Source organism: Cotesia typhae, unplaced genomic scaffold (assembly GCF_013202065.1).
Source record: "Cotesia typhae breed Kobodo isofemale line unplaced genomic scaffold, CoteBio_Ctyphae contig_81, whole genome shotgun sequence".
Taxonomy (NCBI): domain Eukaryota; kingdom Metazoa; phylum Arthropoda; class Insecta; order Hymenoptera; family Braconidae; genus Cotesia; species Cotesia typhae.
The window spans coordinates 21,900-40,005 of record NW_027423768.1 but is presented as its reverse complement, the minus strand read 5'-3'; the positions used below and the strand labels follow the sequence as shown (position 1 = coordinate 40,005).

Below are 18,106 nucleotides of genomic sequence, written 5' to 3'. Positions count from 1 at the left end.
TCAGCCATTTTGAACTGCGAACCGGCGAACCGCGCTTGGTGGATATTTCAATTCTCCTTGAAACCAAAGCCATCTATAGTATACTTTTGTGAACGATAATTTGATGTGTGTACGGTCCTGAAATATAAAGGTCAATGACGCAAGCACTGCTGTCATTCTCGGTTAATATTATTTTTAGTGATCGTTTTTCATTTTGTCATAAAGAACCGAATCGAATAAAATAATTATTGATAATAATTCGTAATCAAGCGGTAAGAAAGTATTGTAATAATAAGAGTAGATTTAAAAATTAACAAAAATATTCACATATATCTATAAGCAGTGGAGAAACAAAAAAAAACGTATAGCATGTAGTTGCCGCATCACTTCCGGCCATTTCCCACTTCAGCCCATTTTTTGTTCATGTTGCTCACTTCATGTTGATCACTGTTAACTCTGATTGGTTTATCTTTCTAGTTTTTGAGTTATTTTAATATACTGTCCTTTTACACCATTCTCTGAGTTTGCAGAGAATGAAAATGTCGACAAATTGGTGGGGTTCACTGTGCCACTAGTGACTTTCGCCAACCATTTGTCCATAATTTCAACCGATAACTTAGTAATACAGGAGTGTAATCAACATTATTTAGCTTCTGTTAAAATATCTAATGTTAAATTAAATAATTGTAAAGTCAAATGTAATTATAATTGGTGTTGTGGTTATTTTATATTAATTACAATATTGATAAATTCATGACAATGTTTGGTACCTTCTAGTGCTCTCTCGTGGATAATGAAATACTTTTAATCACGGCATTGACAAATTCAACAAACCAACAAGATTTATCAATAAATTTAGTAAACGATATTAAAACGTATATCAGAGTGTGCTTGCGTTTAGATAAGAGAGAAATAAAGAGAAAAAAATAAATCGACCGAAAACGACGGCCAGTGAAGAAAAGAAAAGAGTATATACGGGTGTGTTTTCCTATTTAGACTAAAATACAAGAGAAAGCATGGCGATGCTCGGTGGTGTGCTGGGCAAGAGCGAATTTATTGTTGGTGGAAAATACAGACTTATGAGAAAAATTGGATCTGGTTCATTTGGTGACATTTATCTTGGCATCAACATTTCAAATGGCGAGGTGAGAATACCGTTCAGTTTTATTTTATTCTTTGTTTCTCTCTTCGTATAAGTATCTGTTTTTTTTTTTTTTTTGTTTAATTTATTTCGATTGTTAGTACATCAAAATTTATTTTTAAGTATATACACACATATTTTTATGTACATACATATCCATCTATGTATAATGTATCTTTCGAAATGAAATAAGAATAATATTTTTATACCATCTGTCTTTCTTTTGTTTTACGGCAGGAAGTCGCTGTCAAACTAGAAAATGTGCGAGCACGTCACCCACAATTGCTTTATGAATCAAAATTATATAAAATATTACATGGAGGCATCGGTATTCCACATATACGCTGGTAACTACTTACCTATATATATATATATATATACATGATCTGATAAATTTTTAGGAAAAATAATAAATCTTGATTGGAACTCATTTTATTGTTAATTTCGAAATGTAGGTATGGGCAAGAACGTGATTGGAATGTTTTGGTAATGGATCTACTTGGTCCTTCACTTGAAGATCTTTTCACATTCTGTTCACGAAGGTTTACAATTAAAACGGTGCTTATGTTGGCTGATCAAATGATTGGTAGAATTGAATTTGTTCACTGTAAACACTTTATTCACAGAGATATCAAGCCAGACAATTTTTTAATGGGTATTGGTCGTCATTGCAATAAAGTATGTTATCAAACAAATAACTAATAACTCATTGCTTAGAATATTTATTAACGATTGGAGTAATGAAAAAAAATTATTTTTTTTTTTTGTTTATTTTAGTTATTCATTATTGATTTTGGGTTAGCGAAAAAATACCGAGATACTCGTACAAGGTGTCATATATTATATCGTGAAGATAAAAATTTAACTGGTACTGCGAGGTACGCATCAATAAATGCGCATGTTGGTATAGAGCAAAGTCGGCGTGATGACATGGAATCACTGGGATACGTTCTCATGTATTTCAATAGAGGTTCACTTCCTTGGCAAGGTTTGAAAGCAGCAACAAAAAAACAAAAATACGAAAAAATAAGTGAGAAAAAAATGTCCACTCCTGTTGAAGTTTTGTGCAAAGTAATTGTTGTTTTTTTTTTTTTTTTTTTTTTCATCTTTTTCGTTAATCAAATTAATATTGTTCATATTAAAATAATTATATTTTCAATATTTCTCAGGGCTTCCCAGCAGAATTTGCAATGTACATAAACTATACCAAGGGACTAAGATTTGATGAAAGCCCTGACTACATGTATCTCCGGCAGCTCTTCCGAATTCTCTTCCGTACTTTAAATCATCAGTACGACTACACTTTTGATTGGACAATGCTGAAACAGAAAGCAGGAATCGCCCTCCCAGGAGCAGTATCTGGAGTTACTGGTACAGCTGTTCCTGGAGCACAAGGCCAAGGTCAGCAGACAACCGCTCTAGCCAACGCACAGACAAGCACACAGAGGAATCCAGAGACGTTCGATGTTCTCTAGATTATGCGTTTTCTATTTTTATTCTTTTTTTCGCTTTCTCTTTTCTGATATCTTTTCTTCTATCGAGTCATTTTGTTTTACAATATCGTTAAAAGCCCTGACGGATCATTTTTCATTTTTGCTTTACTGTTTAATTACTAAATTTATTTTTGTCATTATTATTCCTAAATTTGTGAATATTTCATCAATGACATTACTTAAAATTAATTCTTTTTATTTATGTGGTACAGACGATCTACCAGTAAATTTATAGTGTTAACAAAAAAAAAAAAAAAAAAACTTTTTTAACTAATCTTTAATTGAAATTAGTAATTATGCATATGAAATTATGCTGCACTTTAAAATATTATTCATTAAATTTGCCGTAATGTAACACAATTGTTTGAAAACTTATGAAGCAAGGTCAAAAAAAAAAAAAAAACAGAATTTTAACTTGATTAAACTCAAAATTAGAAGACAAAAATGGTATCAGAAGAATAACGCGACATGCCATGATTGACTCGACTACAAAGCTGTTGATTTTTTTTATTAAAAATAATACATAAGGCTGAATAAAACAAAAAATAAAGAAAATCAATCCAGCAATATAGTGTTTTCTTAAATAAAAAATAATCACAGCCTTTACATTTGTCGTGATATTGTTAGAACAGTCAGTAGTAACTATTGAATTGAAAACAAACAATTAAGTGGAAATTATAAATATTCAATAGCTCTTTCTAAATAAATTCTTACATTGACCCTTATCTCATCAGATGAGTTTAATTATATATTTTAGTGGAAAAAAAAAAAAAAAAAAACTTTCATAATTATATCAAAAATGAAATCAATTCTTTTCTGTCTCTCTTTTACAAATACAATTTTGACTTTAATACCCTACAACTCTGGATTCATTATTTTAAGCTGGCAGTCATTGAAACAATTTTAAGATATCTTATAATTAATTATTTAATGAATTTTTTTAATTTATTTTTTATTGTTATCTTTGTGATTTGTTATATTATAATACTATTTAGATAATTATAGATATTTTATAATTCGCTCAATGACTAAAACTAGAAAAAAATGCTGGTGTTTAAAAGTAAACGTATTCTGATTGATCAATCGTAATAATCCTTTGTGATTGGGACATCTATTCGAATCTGTTACAGGAGCGCCTTAAAACACTAACTCCGTGATAGCACCAAACCCGAAAGCGATCACTGTGGTATCTCAATCATGATACATAACCCAATTAACCCAACGAACAACCGTGCGAGCCCGAGTCTCAAGTGCGAGCGACTCAATAAGATTTGAGAAGATCATTCAAGGACGATTTAGAGATAATTCTAAATAAGTAAATAAACGAATTCAATAAACCTTTAGGTTTGTTTAATTCTAAAAATCAATGGAAAACGGATAGATATAAGGTTTATCAATTAAATAATAATTATTAAAAAAGTTGTAAGACTTCACTGATATTATTTTATTCTTACACAAATACTATATATATATATATATTATATATGTATATATATATTGGTTAGTTTATGCCAAATTAAAATTTATGAAAATTTCATTTTATAATTAATACTGGAATTTTTTACATTATAATACCTACGAAAATGAAAAATTGTTTATTAGTTTTTCAAAATTTTTCATTTAAGTATTAAAAATATGTAAAATTAATTAACTATTAATTATAATTCTGATTTGTCGACGTATTTTGAAAATAAATTAAGTTAAAATAATTTCAAGCTTTAGTATTTCTACTTTTTTTTTATATATATATATTTATATATATAATTCAACACTTCAATGAATTTTGTCAAATAAAAATGAATGTAAAATAAAATTTTTTTTTCTTCTTTGTATAATAAATGTTTATTATTTTCAAAATTTTCAAGCTTAATTTGATTAAATAATTTCAAAGTTATGATTAGTAATTGTTATTTTTAGTTTATCGGTAAATATACTTACTTTATTTAGTATTTATTGCAAAGAATAGTTATGTAAAATTTTCTTAATTGTAAGTGAAACTTTCAAAGCGTTTTCAGCCAATTGAAACGATGATGAGCCGATTGGACGGAATTAGTTAGTTACTTTTTCACTAAAAATAGCTTCTTTCACTGCAATCAGAGTTCCATAGACTAATTTCAATTGATTTCTAACTATTAAAGCACAGAGCTTCAAAGATGTTGAATTTTCAGAATTCAGAAATAATTAAAATTTTAAGACAATATGGAACTTGACATAATATAAGTAAAGAATGGACTGATTTAATTGGTACACTTAATTGAAATTTCCAGGACAAAAAACGTAGTATTATTTTTATGGAAAAAAAAATAAGTGATATTATTTTCCAGATACCAATAAATAGAAAAAAAAATTGTTTAATGTTTAGTTTGACAAACGAAGTCGAAAAATTTTTGACTATTACTATCGACAAAAAGAGAAAATCAAAGTTCGATTTTTTCTAAAGCATTTAATTTGGCATAGATTATTTCATATATTTATCATTTTTCCTTATCTCTTTATATCATTTTGTTTTTTCTTAAAGTTCTTGTTTCTCATCTCACCGTTACATTTGTCAAACTAAATACATATTTTTTTTTTTTATTTATAAGCTTAAAAACTAAGACTATTTAAAGTCTTCAACTCATACTTTCATTCATTTCATTATTTATCAATTTAAACTAAAGATTTTATAATAACATAAAATGTTTAAATACAATAAAAATGTTTTCTTTTTTTGAAAATATAAGTAATTATACTCCTTTTTCACAAGATAGTCATTAATTACAAATAACAATTGCTTGTGCATACGTATTATCAATGTATGGTAAGGCAACCTATGTACATACTACAATGTTTTTTTATTTTTCTTATAAATTATTGAAAAATTTTGATATCAAAGAAAAACAAAAAAAAATTAGTTAAAAGTATTTTTATTTCTTAACTGTTTTACTTTATCTGTTACACATTCTGCATTTTTAATTAGAACGTGAGGATAATTTTCATGGTAAATAAGATTCACAATCATTCTTATACTTTTCATTTATCATAAAATGCTAATTTTTTAAAAATTAAATAATTTTACATCCAAAAAATTTTAAGAAGCAGAAAAATTTCCAAATATTGTCGAAAAATAGTCGTGTTGCAAAATAAAAAAAAAATTATTTCGGAGCTTAAAATATTAAGTTTGCGAATCTTAGGATAAAAATTTATTTTGAAATCACTCGAAGTAATCAAACGAAATAACGCAAAAAATTCCAAAACCATTTTTTTTTTTCAACACCGCTCTCGGAATCAAAAACAAATTTCTGAGCTTTAAAGTAGAATGATTTCATAATTTTATCTGTGATTATTACATACTATAGCTTCAATTTAGTATTTTTTATGTGCAATTTGTTTATATTATCGTTTTTGTAAATGGAATGGAAAGTGGGTTTTGAAAACTTACTCATCCTCTTCAAAAACGCTTAATATTTTAGAGTAAAACTTTTTTTTTGTTCAGTTATGATTCGAACAAGTACAAAAAAGTTATTTCTTTACTGTTGAGAAAAATCCAGTCCAACTTCTTTCTAGGATAATTGTAAATTTTTTTTATTCAGGGAAATTTGTGCGTTTGTGCGTGTGCAATTTTCAAACTAATGTGTCGATCAATTTCAAAACTTAATCATCTGAATTCCCCAAATTGTATCTAGATTAGTTGAATTGATCAAAATATTGGAGTTATAAAATTTTTAGAATAGGATTTTTTAAAATAACTTTCAAAAAAATTTCTCAAAAAACTTTCAAAAGATATCGCTACTCAAAAACTTTAAAAAAAGGTTGTTTTTATTATTATTATTATTATTATTATTATTATTATTACTTCCTAATTTCCTCAAAATTTTTCATTCTTGAGAACTCTTAAATCTATTCATCTAATACTCTTAGAGCTAAAAAAAACTTTTAATTAATTCTTTTAAGTTCAACCGACTTCTTGAACAATAAAAATAGAACAATTTGACCTACAATTTGACTTTGACTCGGATGTACTTTACATTGAACTTGTTATGAGCACTTTCGAAAAATGACATATTCACTACCAATCTTGTTATTAAGAGCGAAGTGTTTTAAACACAAGGAAATCACAGTAATTTTTATAAAAAAACTCAAAAATAAATTTTATTTAAATATTTTCCTGACAAACAACAAATAAACTCTCAAAAATCAATATTTTCCTTGGTCAAAATTTAATATTGACTTAGTTAGACACAAGAAATTTTTTCATATAACTTGTTCCTTTACTATTCGTTATAACTCAAGTCACGTATTTTGTTGTGAATTTAATCTTGAGGGACCATTGGTGGTTTGGATTAATTTAATTTCAATAAAAAAATCTCTTGCAATAAAAAGATAAGTTTATTGTTTTACTGCAAAAATTAAATAAAAAAAAATCTGTTGTATAAAAATTGTAAAAAAAAAACTAAAGCCTCAATACAATTCTATACACACACGGAGAAAAAAAAACAGCATTGATTACTATTTTGTACAGTACTCAGTACTGTTCTACAAGAAAATAAGGTTAAAGTGTTTGGGACAGTAGAGAGCGCTATCTAAAAAGTACTGATTACTGTCTGCACACTACTGACTCGTGTTCTGGCACTAACCAGTCGTGTCTCGTACAGCACTCTACTGTCTATGAACATTTTCCTAATATTTGTACGAAACATTATCAAAGATATTATTTAAACTCCGTATAAAAAAAAAGCACATGCTGTTAACTTCGCAATGTGTTCATTAATTAAAGTGCATATTTGTATATATTAAGGCATTTTAGACCAATAAAAACACATACCATACAGCAAAAATATATACTTCAAGCAACCAGAGCAAGAAGTCGTCTATACCACAAATGATATAGTGAAAATTCAAATTCTATTTATTATAAGGAAATTTTAATTAAGATGATTTCTTAACTGAATGTCTGACAATGATAACTTTACAGTATTAAATATTAAGTTAGTAAAATAGCAAAATATAATTTACAATATATCCATTTGTATAAAGAAAAAAAAATTCAACAAAGTCAAAAAAAAAAAAAAATTTCCTATAAATTTCAAACAGACGAATTATTATATCTATTTAATAAATAATAATAAAACTTAAGTCAAATTATATAATGTCTCCGTGAATTTATAATTATCATTTTTAATAACATAAAAGTGAATGTACTTTTCGTAACTCGTGAGTACCGATTTTGATACTATGGACTTGACTTGGTCCGGAACATGGCATGTTAATTTGTGCTGCTAATATACCATTTACTTCTTGCATTGCTGAAACCATTTTGCGGCTAGGAAATACTGAAAAGTTTGTTGAAACTCTTGCGCCTATTGCCTTCTTGACACTTGTTTGATAAACTTCATTCTGAAAATTATATACACATGATACAAATGCTAGTTGTTCTTTACATGGGTTGTAAATAATTTTTTTATCTTAGTTTTTGATTAGATCAACTTACCGTTAGATTTTCTACTCTATTGTTTAAATTTTTTAGGAGTAATTTCCGCTTAATAAATTCATATGCAGGAGTTGTTTTTTCAAATGTTACATTTTCTATGTTAGGTTGGGAGTTCTTAGTTAAATCCGGAATTGCGTTGTATACCATAATATTATGTATGTCCTACAATCAATTTTATCAAATGAATGATTATGAAAAATGGTAAATTAAAAAAAAAAATAAAAAATACATTTATAGACTATTTTCGGAACCCTCTAAAGAAATCAAATTAATATTACCTTGAGCAACTCAAGTCGCTTTTCTTGTAATGATTCAATATTAGAATCTGGCTGGTCATGTAGAAGTGATGTAGAAATAGGATTCAAGTTATTCATTTTCTTTTTAAGAGACTCTGCTACGAGTTTGTTTTTCAGTCGATTTTCGCTTGCGAGTGCTTCTTTTAAAGCTGAAATTTCTTGTACTAATAATCTATTATCAAAGGCAATAGGAGCTCCTGACATAATATTAGTATCGTTACTTCCAGACAATGTAAGATTATTATCTGATCTGTTTCCGGGCGAAGGAATTCCGACTACAGGAGTTGTGACTTTTTTGCCTAAAGATTTCAACTTTTCTTTTAATTGACCTCTTTCTGATTCAAGACTATCAATGTCTGTCTGTAAATGATCCATCGTTTCTTCAAACTCTTTTTCTTTTCGTTTCAATTGATTAATTGCTTCTTCTAATTTTCGTTTTAATTTCTCAACAGTAAGCTCATGATCGTGCTGTTGAGTTGCAAGACGTTTTTCGGCCAATTCCTTTCTTAACATCATCTCTGAAAGTTCTTCTTGTTTCTCTCGGAGGGCCAGTTTTACTTCTCGTATGTCAACATCTTTCGTTTCCAATTTTCTGCAAATAAATTCATCAAGATTAAATATAATTAGATGCAATAACTTAGCGACTTTTTATTTATGACTCATCTTTAAAGTTTTAATAATAAACTAGTTATCTTGCAGTCACTATGTGACTGCCGTGACTTGTGAACTATAAATAAATAAAATTTTGCTTTATCAAATAGTGAATTTTGTTAAATTGCACTGCTATTTCTTAAATATTAACGTTTTTAAAGATATAAGCTCATCCCGATGTTACACTCATCAAGAGCTTTCATTTGAGTACCCACATGCATTTTCATATATTTTTCATGTATACATATAAATATATGAAAAATTGATGTGGGTACTTAAATGAAAGGTCTCGATGACTGTAATGTCGGGGAGAGCTTATATCTTTAAAAATGTCAATAGTTCACAAGATACAAGGTCATTTCTTAATTATGTGACTAGAGATAGAGCATTTTCGAATGCAGCCTAAATGCTTATCATAATAAATTGACTATCGATGAGAATGATATGAAAGCTCAAAAAGGCACAAATTCAAATCAAGATCTTTGCAATGACACTAAATTTCATTTAAAAAAACCGATTTTATCCTGGACACAAAATTTTTCTTATTCTCTTAATAATATAGATTTATTTTACCTGGCCAGATTTTTCGTCTCTTCAAATTCTTTTCGAGTAGTTTGAGCTCTTATACTAATCGGAATTTGATTTTCTATACTTCCATCTGTTAATGCTGATTGGTTAACTGGTGCTTGCTTAACTGTGATTATTTCATTTTCACATTCGACCATTTTTTGGGCTAAGTCTGCTGCCATTTGCTGCACGATAATTAAACTTGCTTTTAATGTTGAAATTGGCCCTAAATCATCAGTGTCATAGATTTTTCACTAGATATTGCAGCCATTTCTTTCAATTTAGATGCATTTATACCAACGTCCAAATCTAAATAAAAAAGTTTAAAATTATAAATGTACAACTTCTATGTAGTGTCGTGTACTTCAAAATAAGTAAAACTTTTTAAACATACCTCCATTAGTAATAATCGTTTGAATTGCGTTCTTTAATAAGTCTTGAAGCGTTTTGGCTACTTTAACAGCATTTTGATAACAATTAACAAACTGTTGAAGCCAATCTTTATCTAGCCCTAAATTAATAGAAGAATTTGTTCCATTATTAGATATTTGATCACGAGGAACTCGTCTTCTTGCTGAACTTAAATGTTGTTGAATCACTTCACAAGTTGTTTCAATATGTTGACACAAAAGATCTGAAATATTATCGTGAAAATAGCAATAAAATATATAATCGTAAAAAAAAGAAAAATTAACAGAAATAAAAATTACCAATATCACCACTATCTCCATCCAAAAGTGTCTTAATAGAACTTGCTTCAACGTTTAAAGCATCACAAAGATTTCCAAGTGTTTTTGTCCCATTGAGAATCATTTTTGGCTGATTAGCCATTGAACTATCTTCAAATAGAACAGAAAACATGGTTCCGAAATAAACACAACATTTTTCTATGGCTTCTGTTGAAACATTTTCATCTAATTGATCTTTTTTCGCAAGATAAATTAGAGAATCTACAGCCTTTTCTTGAGCCAACATTTCCGGATACGCTGCTCCAACTTTCAACAGTATTTCTGGTGAACATACATTGAGAATTGATTCAAAAGCTCCAAGCACAGTTTGCAAAGAATAGATATGACCACACAAGCATGATCTGAATATGTATTGAGCTACCAAGTGACCTTTGACTATTGATGATCTAGAAACGAACCATATAATTAATTTTAATAGTTATTATTTATGAAGAAAATATTTTTTTTTTAAATATTTAAAAATGAATTTAAAACTACAGTGCAATTTAAAATCTAAATGAAATTTTATAAATAAATATTTCGCGTTACTAATGCCAAAAGGGCATATAAAAAAAATTTTCCTCCAACCAACCTAAAAATGTTTATAGCATTCATATCTGTAAGGAAAGTGAATAAATAATTTTTTTTTGTGTCCGCCTTTTTTGGCTCTAAGACAAATCATTTTTTTTTAATCATAATTAATTATTAGCCTTAAAAACAAAAGTTATAACAGCGGTAAAAATAATGACTCTTGAACTCATTTTATTTAAAAATAATATGGATTTGAATTAAAAAACACCAAAATAATAGTAACATTGTATTTGAAGGAAAATGTATTTGACTCAATTACGAAATTTTTATTTCTATTGACCCAATAATCATGCCTCCACTGATAAAGTGTAATGAATTATGTTTAATTGTACAAATTACAAAATCATATCAGATTAAAATATTTTTTCAAAGTTTAGATTTACAAGCAATATATATTTATTATTTTTTACTTCCAGAAGCAAAAGATAATGATAATGGAAACGGCATCGGAGTAGTGTCTAGCTAAATTGATATTTTAGTTTCTTCTTGAATCAAATACATATTCTCTTCAAATAAAATGAGTAGAAGAGTTATTATTATTTTTACCAGTTTTATAACTTTTCTTTTTTTTTTTTTTTTAAGGCTAATAATTAATTATGATTAAAAAGAAATGATACGCTCTTTTAGCTCAAAAAATTTTTTTTCTTAGAACCAAAAGGGCGTATACAAAAAAAAATTTTTTTATATTTTTTTTTCTTAGAGCCAAAAGGGCGTAGATGTTGAGATGTGCTCTTTTGACATTAGTAACGTGAATTATTATTTATGAAGAAAAAAAATTGCATTGTAATTTTAAAGTACAATGCAATTTAAAAGCTAAATGAAATTTTATAAATAAATATTTTTTATACCTTTCAATACTATCAACAGCTTGATATTTATCCCTCATTTGAGAAATCAATATTTCAGTTTTTTGAATCATTCTAGAAATAAGGAGAAGTGTCATAATTGCATCATGATCACCTCCTCGAATCAGAAAAGCTGGTGGCATGAATAGAAGTAAATATTTAACATGAGTACGAGCTTCCTCAATATCCAACCGGCGTAATTCAAGATCAACTGCTTTGGTTTGTGCACGAGTTTCTGCAAATGTCTTCTGGAAGTCTAAAATCTCCGCAAGTTGTTGATCAGTACCTAAATTCAAAACAATTTTTTAGAAACTTATTGATGCTTGTTAAAAATAAATAAATAATCAATTATTTTATAGAAAATAACCTCTAGCACCCGAATATACAGATTCAGTTGATTGCATGCGATTTTGTAATTGTAAATATTGTTCTTGTAAACGATTAGTAAGTTCTCTAAATTTAGCGATTGTTAATTCACGATCTGCTAAAGTTTCTAAGGCAGCGTCACGATGACGTTGTGCATCTCGAGCGGAACCTAATGCTAAGTCCAATTCTTCCCGAAGTTCAAGCTCTAATTCTTTTGAAGACTCGGCTAGTTGGTCAGACATGTCCTACGATAAAATTAAAATTAATAATGAAAAATTATTCAAATTATAAAATCATTATTTTACATTACCTGAAGAGCTTCTAAATCTGCAACTGCTTCTTCTAGTTCGTTTACTCGCTCTTCGAGAACCATTTTCTTTTCACCGAGCATTTCAACCATTTCTTCTGCACCTAATGCTGCATCAACCTATTTTTTGAATAAAATATATCACAATCAATAGACAGAAAAGTAAAGATTACTTTCTTTAGGTCTTAGAAAGTTAGAACTTAGAGTTGATTATTATAAAATTTGCTGTAATAACAAGTTAGGGCATAGAAGCGTAATTTTTATGTGGGGCGATACATGTAACTGCCTTATTTTTGGCCGTTTTTCAAAGGTTTAAAAAATTAAGAAAGAATAAATGAATCTTTTCGAGAGTCCGCATATCCATTCACAATGTATTCAAATACAAGAAACAAAAATTTTTTCTTAATTTTTTTCAAAATGGCCACCGTATTGATAAACTTCCTGAGACCTTCGCGGAAAAAAACGCCAATCGGCGGGATTTTTAGTGTTGGTTGTAGTGATCTAAAATTCAAAATCATGGTTAAAATCAGTGTTCACAAAACATGTATCTTCCAATTGAACCTATAAAAGATTAAAAAAGTAAAAAATCTCAGATTTGTAGGCCGCAGAAAAAAGTTCGATTTTTTACCTTATTTTCCGATGATTGTTGGATCAAAAATAGTAGTTTTTGCAAATTTTTTTGACATTTTACTGGTTTAACTAGAAGCTAATATTTCATAGAAGGTGTGTACCAAATTTCATTAGAATCGATTGAGAATTTTTTTTTTAGTAATCTTGCCTGCCAATTTAAAAAAAGTAGTTTCGAAAAAAACGCGCTTAGATTCAGAGCCGACTGTTGCGATACGATAAGCGCTGAGCACTGTAACAAATTATAACTCACAAAATAATGCGAATTTATATTTAGAAATTCACAGGTATATTTTTAGGGTATTATACTAACTATTGATGCAAAAAAAAAATTTGATTTTAAAAAAATTTTACATGTATCGCCCCCGCCACCTTATAGCATTTACAAGGACAAAAATTTACATTAAATTATATATTTTAAAAATTAATATAATTTACCTGTTCCTGTAGATCAGCTATTTGATGCTCCATTTCTTCAACTCTAGCAGATAACTTTTCTTTAGTTCTTCCTAATTCCAAAATTTCAGATTTTTTCTGATCAAGATCTTTTTGGATTTTTTGAAACTCATGTTTTTCATGTGCCGACAAATCTCTCATTTTCACCAAGGTTTCTTTAAGTCGTATATTTTGTTGTTCTAGCTGTTTCATCTCATAAGATGAAATTCCCTTTCCACTAGATACACTGCTCCCACTAATCTAAAATTAAAATCAAATATAAAAATTTCATCCATCATAATTTTTTAAAGTAAAAAAAAAATAATATCAAGTTATGTTAAATAAAATAAATTTACCTGCTCAGACATTTCACTACGTAAAATTTCCAGATCAAGTGTTTTTTCCTCTAATTTTTCTTTCAATTGTTCTAATTCAATTTGTAGGGTCTCAGCCTTTTCTTCAGCCATTTCTTTATCTAAAGTAGCCATTTCCACAGTTTCAGCAAGATCAGCCATTTCATCCTGAAAAGTGCTTTTTGCTAGCTGAGTCTCACGTAACTCCTGCCGAGTCCGCTGAAGTTCTCTTTGAAGACTTGTCTAAAGAATATTAAATTAAATTTTTTGTTCGCAAATTCCACAAATTATAACTAGACATACCTGACTTTCCATCACTTTAGATTTGAATTCTAAAAGCTGCTCAACTTGAAGTTTAGTTTTTTCAAACTCCTTCATCTTTTCTTTATCTTGCATTCGTTTGAGGCGTAATGTTTCAACCTTTTCATTAAGATCATTTACCTAAATCACAACAATAAAAATTACTTAAGCTAGTATATTTGATCTATCAAATAATTGAGCTAATAAATACCTGAGCTTTCAAGTTATCATTTTCTTGAACTAATTGTAAATGACTGAGTTTTTCTTCTACAGTATTTGATCCAGAACTAGATGCTCCTAAAGTTGAAGATATCGAGCCAGCCATTACTTGTCCAGGTACAAAATTTGGTTTTAATGTTTCCACAAAACCAGTCTAAATTTAAATAAAAAACAAATACAATTATAATTATTGTTCGTGAACTATAAAATATTTCTTTGATTACTCTTTTTTTTCTCAAAATATTTAAGAGATATAATGAAAGAAATACTTTATTAAAATATGTAAGGAAGCATAAAAAATAAATACAGAAACTTCACTGAAAAGAATAAATTCAATTATTAATGAATATTAATACATAACATTAAGTTATAGTCAAATAAAAATAAAAATAATAATAAAAATGACGATGACGATGATGATGATGATGATGATGATGATGATGATGATGATGATGATGATAATATCATTAACAATAATAATGACATGTCAGTTAAACGGGTTGGTACAAACGGGTTTATATGTTTGTTGAATGATGCTCATAATATTTCGAATAAATAGTCTAGTTCAACGAAATCAATAATAAAAAGTAAAGTACGAGTTTAAATATTACTATAATAATTAATTACATTATTGCGATCATCTTCAGCCTTTAACTTTTTGCCAGGAGACAATCTCTTGCTAGGGGATTTCTGAAACACGTACGTGTATTTCTAAATCAATCCCATATTTTATTTATTTATCATCATATGGTTTTAGTTGATATCTCAATAATACTTTTCCGATAAAAGGATTAGTACGTCAGGTCACTGTCTAAATTATAACGGAAAACAGTCAAATTAAAGAGATAAATATACTATTTATACCTCAACAAAAGAGGCACGTTTAATTGTAGTAGGAACAGGAATTCCAGATTCATTGGTGTCTTTGCGTTCATGTTGTGATGCTGATGAAGTTTCCGGGTTTGGGTAACTCAATTGTGTCCGGCTGCCAGTTAATGACACACGAGAACTGTAAGCGCAAATAACAAGAATTACTTACATTTATAAGTTACTGAATATAGTGAAAATTGAAATAAATAATTGGTTTGATTATCGTAAATCTTACTATTCAAATTGTATTTAATGAATGTCATTAAGAAGCAAAATTATTATTGAAATAACTTCATAAAAAAAAAAGAATGCCATTCGGCTACACCCGAAATGGAAGGTAGATTTCATAGAATGAATTATCATCTTGTCTCAATAACTTTCGTTTGACATTGAATGAAATTTATTTTAACATAAATAAGTAGGTTGTATTACACATTGCCTGAAAAGAGTTCAATTGAACTCTTAAATTCGATAAAGTAACTAATAATATGAAAAAGTTAACGTTATTTACGTCAAATTAGAGGTAATTTACATAAATTTATCAAAAACTAGCTATATTTTTTTCTATCAAAAGTTATACATAAATTAAGTCACCGAAAACGTAATTTTTACTGTTTTGATCATTTTTAAGAGCTACTATTTCTGAACTAATTGAAGGATTTCGTTCATTTTTAAGCTCATGCAAGCTAGTTGTCTACGGAACCTGTATACGAAATTTCATTAGGGTCTGTTGATAATTCTCAATAGAATACCATTCACAAGTTGGTTGTACTACAAATTGCCGGAAAATAGTTCAATAGAACTCTTAAATTTCATCAAAAATTAGCCATCTCTTTTCAATCAAAAGTTATACATCAATGAAGTCACCGAAAATGTGATTTTCATTATTTTGATTATTTTGAAGATCTACCATCTCTAAATTTATTGACGGATTTCGCTCATCTTCGAACTCATTCAAGGCTATTATTCAAAGAATATGTGTGGCAAATTTCATCTAGATCCGTCAAGAACTGTAGACACAATTGCGGCAACATCTCGCGTTATATTCCGAGTAAATTCCGACATGAGAACCAATGCAAAAGATTGATTTCTATGAAATCTACCCAAAAATAGTGAATGAAAAATGATTTATCATTCTTAAAAATTCATGTCAGACAATGATGGAGATGAAGTTCCAACTAGCTACTTGAATATTAATACATAGATGTAATCCCATCTGATTATAAACAACATATGATATTTTTTTCATTTTCACCATAACTATGCCTATAAAAAATATTTATTGAAAGTAGAAGTGAATAAGAAATTTTGCTTACAACCAAATTGTGTACATAAAAAAAAAAGACAGGATGTTTAAATTCGTTTATAAAGCTGAAAATAATATTTTTCCCACTTTAAAAGAATTTTTACAATTATTCCGTTAAATTGAGCGACAACTATAAATTTTTTCTGCTTGTTAATTTTGGAAATATCAAGAAAATAATTGTATTGTAAACAATCCTCGAGTATTGGAGGTAAAACCTAAAAGATTTTGCAAAATCAACCGCAGTTCCATATCAATACCATGAAGTAATGTTAACGCGGTTGCATAGTAGTTTGTGAAAATTGGACATCCTATACTACTAGTGATAGTTCTATCTTCATTAACATCTTCAAGAGTGTCTACAAAAGATTTTTCATCCATCTGAGTAATTAAAAAAATCTTACGGCAGATTTGAATTTATGATTATTGACGATATTGAATTTTATTTCACAAGAAGCGTGCGTGCTCTGCTCGATTTGCTTAACCAAGTTATAGAAATATCTTAAACTTTTTGTAAAGAAAATTCTATTTCTTTATTGGCCAAATCACTTGATCATCATCATTGATTATCGAACCAATTGTTGAAAAGCGATAAAAATTGCCATGGTGATGTTTATACAATAATTAGCAGCGAATTTGCTTTTAAGCATTATATAAACAAATATTGTGCCGACAAATGATTAAGCTTGTTTCTTCATTCTTGTTTCTTCAAAAAATGAATAACAAACCAAGTTCAATAAATGTCTTTGTTTCAAAATAAATTCAGCAACTTACACGGTTGATTCATTTCTTCTACGTATACTTGTGCTAGCATGAAATATTATCATTGCACATAATTATTGTCCAAATAATTTATATGTTTAATTTCTGAAATTTAATTCATGTACCTTGTAAGTCGACTACGAGCTCTCGCAGCACCTGCTTCATCCGGAGTTGAAATACTGGAAGTATTTAGAGAAGTATCTACTTTATTTCCTGCATCATCAAGAATAATCAACTGACTTTGGCGGACGAACATTCCATAATTTTCTGAACACTATGGTAAGAATAAAAATAAAACATTATTTAAAAACTACTTGCGTTTAATTATTTTTTTAATATTTAATCTAATTTGTCAATATAAACAAACCTTAAAATATGATTGACCTTTAACTGTGCCATTATTTTTTCCTTTTGGCTCATCTAATATCACTCCAATCCATTTTCCACTTGCAAAAGATGGATGTCCGATGTAGGCAATGGTACCTTGACAATCCTTTCCGGCTATTTCAACTCTAGCTCCAATTTTGCATGACATTATTAAATTTAAAAATTAATTTTTCCAGTTTAAATTCACATCAGTTTAGTCAGCCTCAATTTCAATCCTGTCAAAATATGTACATAAATAGTTAATAGCGTATGTGTACATATGTATGTCATAACACAAAAATGTGTAAATTTATAATCTGTAGTGGGAGAAATGGAGCTGGTGAAATGAACAACTTGAAGCACTTATAAATGCTCTAATTCTAAATACCATGAAAAGTTGCTTACAGATGTCACTACCTGGAAGTTGAGCGGTTATT

The 18,106-nt window shown here is 28.3% G+C and overlaps 2 protein-coding genes across 5 annotated transcripts; one reads left to right on the top strand and one right to left on the bottom strand.

Moving 5' to 3' along the window:
• The first annotated feature begins 126 nt into the window (after window positions 1–126).
• LOC141533051 (casein kinase I) lies at window positions 127–4,041 on the top strand. 4 transcript variants are annotated; one of them, XM_074251720.1, is made up of 6 exons: window positions 127–251; window positions 757–1,124; window positions 1,358–1,467; window positions 1,576–1,798; window positions 1,898–2,191; window positions 2,290–3,422. In XM_074251720.1, exons 2-6 carry the CDS (start codon window positions 996–998, stop codon window positions 2,593–2,595), a joined length of 1,062 nt encoding a protein of 353 aa, XP_074107821.1. In that variant the 5' UTR covers window positions 127–251; window positions 757–995; the 3' UTR covers window positions 2,596–3,422. The 4 variants fall into 4 exon arrangements, with proteins under 4 accessions (XP_074107821.1, XP_074107820.1, XP_074107819.1 ...); XM_074251719.1 differs by lacking the exon at window positions 127–251 and adding an exon at window positions 365–677; XM_074251721.1 differs by lacking the exon at window positions 127–251 and adding an exon at window positions 3,744–4,041 and having other exon boundaries at window positions 369–1,124; window positions 2,290–2,521.
• A 3,033-nt stretch (window positions 4,042–7,074) lies between these two features.
• Window positions 7,075–17,985, bottom strand: Dctn1-p150 (dynactin subunit 1). Its single transcript, XM_074251716.1, is given in 19 exon segments — window positions 7,075–7,989; window positions 8,084–8,245; window positions 8,362–8,971; window positions 9,604–9,844; window positions 9,847–9,906; window positions 9,992–10,231; window positions 10,308–10,732; window positions 11,765–12,047; window positions 12,129–12,372; window positions 12,438–12,554; window positions 13,500–13,757; window positions 13,853–14,092; window positions 14,153–14,290; window positions 14,361–14,522; window positions 14,996–15,058; window positions 15,233–15,377; window positions 17,316–17,348; window positions 17,429–17,577; window positions 17,671–17,985. Coding segments are annotated over 19 exon segments (3,957 nt in total). The 5' UTR covers window positions 17,839–17,985; the 3' UTR covers window positions 7,075–7,770.
• Between the last annotated feature and the right edge of the window lie 121 nt (window positions 17,986–18,106).

Excerpts from the sequence above, each read along its gene's own strand:
- LOC141533051 (XM_074251720.1), top strand. The coding sequence starts at position 996 with ATGGCGATGCTCGGTGGTGTGCTGGGCAAGAGCGAATTTATTGTTGGT. Across the intron at positions 1,799-1,897 it reads TTGGTCGTCATTGCAATAAA|TTATTCATTATTGATTTTGG; the intron begins GTATGTTATCAA and ends TGTTTATTTTAG. Across the intron at positions 2,192-2,289 it reads CTGTTGAAGTTTTGTGCAAA|GGCTTCCCAGCAGAATTTGC; the intron begins GTAATTGTTGTT and ends AATATTTCTCAG.